The sequence below is a fragment of the Plectropomus leopardus genome, unplaced genomic scaffold (genome assembly GCF_008729295.1).
Source record: "Plectropomus leopardus isolate mb unplaced genomic scaffold, YSFRI_Pleo_2.0 unplaced_scaffold7707, whole genome shotgun sequence".
Lineage (NCBI taxonomy): Eukaryota > Metazoa > Chordata > Actinopteri > Perciformes > Serranidae > Plectropomus > Plectropomus leopardus.
This window is the reverse complement of record NW_024684882.1, coordinates 1-2227: the sequence shown is the minus strand read 5'-3', so window position 1 is coordinate 2227 and position 2227 is coordinate 1. Positions and strand designations below refer to the sequence as shown.

At 40.1% G+C, this 2227-nt stretch overlaps 1 protein-coding gene across 1 annotated transcript; it reads left to right on the top strand.

Moving 5' to 3' along the window:
• Nucleotides 1–1272: 1272 nt before the first annotated feature.
• On the top strand, nt 1273–2221 carry LOC121940155 (F-box/WD repeat-containing protein 4-like). The gene is made up of 2 exons (XM_042482997.1): nt 1273–1412; nt 2039–2221. Exons 1-2 carry the CDS (start codon nt 1281–1283, stop codon nt 2171–2173), a joined length of 267 nt encoding a protein of 88 aa, XP_042338931.1. The 5' UTR covers nt 1273–1280; the 3' UTR covers nt 2174–2221.
• The last annotated feature ends 6 nt before the right edge of the window (nt 2222–2227 follow it).

Genomic DNA, 2227 nt, shown 5'->3' with positions numbered 1-2227 from the left:
ACACACACACATACACTCACACACACATATTCACATCCTTTTTAACTACAGAACAGAACAGTGTTGTCTCCAAACCAAATTGTTTGGATTGAAATCAGCTGTGCAGAGAGCTGCCCCTCTGATTTAATGATCATGTCTGGATGGTACATAAATTATAAACTATAGTTTAGTCAGACAGGCCCTTAGAAATACTGTAGTTTTCAGTCATGTGACTGGCACGGAGCCCTGGAGGGCAAAATAATGTTCCAACACAGTGCCTTAGAGTAGAAACTTAATGGAACTGCATCACAAACCCATCAAATTTCATTTTTTTCCCCACCATCTTCATAAAAGAAAAAAGAAAAAAGATATGTGAACAAACTGCAAGTTTTGGGCACTTTGCAATCCAGTTACAGCACCTGCCGCAGCTTTTCTATCACTAATAACAGCTAAGTTCCTGCCAGAGTTCCACTTCAGCGATGTTTACATTCACCTTGTGGAGAACCCTTTTCCTTACACTGCAGGATAAAGGCATACAGAAGTACAGACAGTTATATTCATTTTTAACTTGGATGGGTCAGTAATGCTCCCATTTTAGCTTGCCTAACTTTAACTCTTCGAGTCCACTGGAGCTGTTGTCGGTCTACGAAAACAAACCTTATCAGAACGATCAGGAGAAGACATAATGACTAAAACTATAATAATTAAAATACTCCATGTTTACTTCAGCTTACCTATGGGGAAATGTTCCCTGCAGAGATGTGTGTACTTCGATGAATGCCATTCTTTACTCTCCTCAGGGATGGGGGCATGTAATAGCAAATATCCACAATCTGCTCCCCTTTGGGTTTTCTTCTCTGGAAGGTATTCTGTAAAAGCACAACCCTGACACGTCTCTTCATCAGTTTGTGCTCCCGATTTAACAGCAACTGTCTGACATTTTAGCAGAGCTAACTACAAACCTGCCAAAAAACATTGTGGCGGGCAGCGGTGGAAGGCTTTGTTTTGCCCTCCAGTTGGGCATTCCTATAAGGTTGTGATGTCACTTGAAAACTATGAATATTCCTATACTTGTGGAAAAGCTGCTACATGTACACATTAGACGGCATACTTTTAATCTGCACAAAAGATAGGAAGGAGAAAGGGAAGCACCTCTCCAGTGCAGCTTCAAGAGGTCCAGTCACATTCTCCATACAGGATCTCTTTGGCACATTTAAAAGTTGAAAACATGTCAGAATCATATGGAGCTTCATCTCAACATGTGTGTTTCCTCTCTCATCCTTCTCAACAGGAAGTGTGTGATGGAGTGGGAGGAGCCTCATGACAGCGCTCTTTACTGCATCCAGACAGACGGAAATCACATGATAGCCAGCGGTTCGTCGTACTATGGTGTGGTCCGACTCTGGGACAAGCGGCAGACTGAGTGCCTGCAGGTGTGTACAGTGGCTCCTCAGGATAAACAGTACCTCACATGCTGTAAAGACCGGTTTAACCCTTTTGAACCTGGGAAAATCAGATTTCTTTCATAAAAACATAGGAAAAGGCAGCAAGCAACTTATCAAGACATGGTCACAAATTTGTAAGAAATAAGTAAAATATCACCTGAAAATAAGTAAAACAGAAAAGAAAAAACAAAACAGAAATCAATCCCAAAAATGCTGATTTATCTTAAGAATATATGTATATTTTTTCTTTGAAATGTTTTTAAAATGAAAAGTATAGTGATTCTAAATACAACTTTCTGGACATTTTCCTTACTATTCTTATATTTTTCTAACCCCAACCGCATTACTCCCTTTTTTCACAATTAATTTTAAGGCCATTTTCAACTTTTACTAATTTCTTGATCGTTTTTTTTTTTTTTTTATTTCTGGTCAAGTAGTTGGTTACTGCCTGTTTTCCCCATGTTTTTTGTTTTTGTTTTTGTTTTTGTTTTTGTTTTTCAAATTTGTTCTGAGGGTTAAAACAGCATTTTATGACCTCAATGTCAGAGTAAAATTAAAAAAAACAGTAAAGTGAAGCGTGTTGTGATGTGATTTTGTGTCTTGTTTCACTGCAGTTCTTCCAGCTGAGCTCTCACCCAGTGAGCAGCCCCGTGTACTGCCTGAGGTTCAGCAACTCTCACCTGTACGCAGCCCTCGCCACCTGCCTGCACTCACTGGACTTCAGACACAGCCCCAACCACATCAGATGACATGCGCACAAACACACACACACACACACACACACACACACACACACACACACA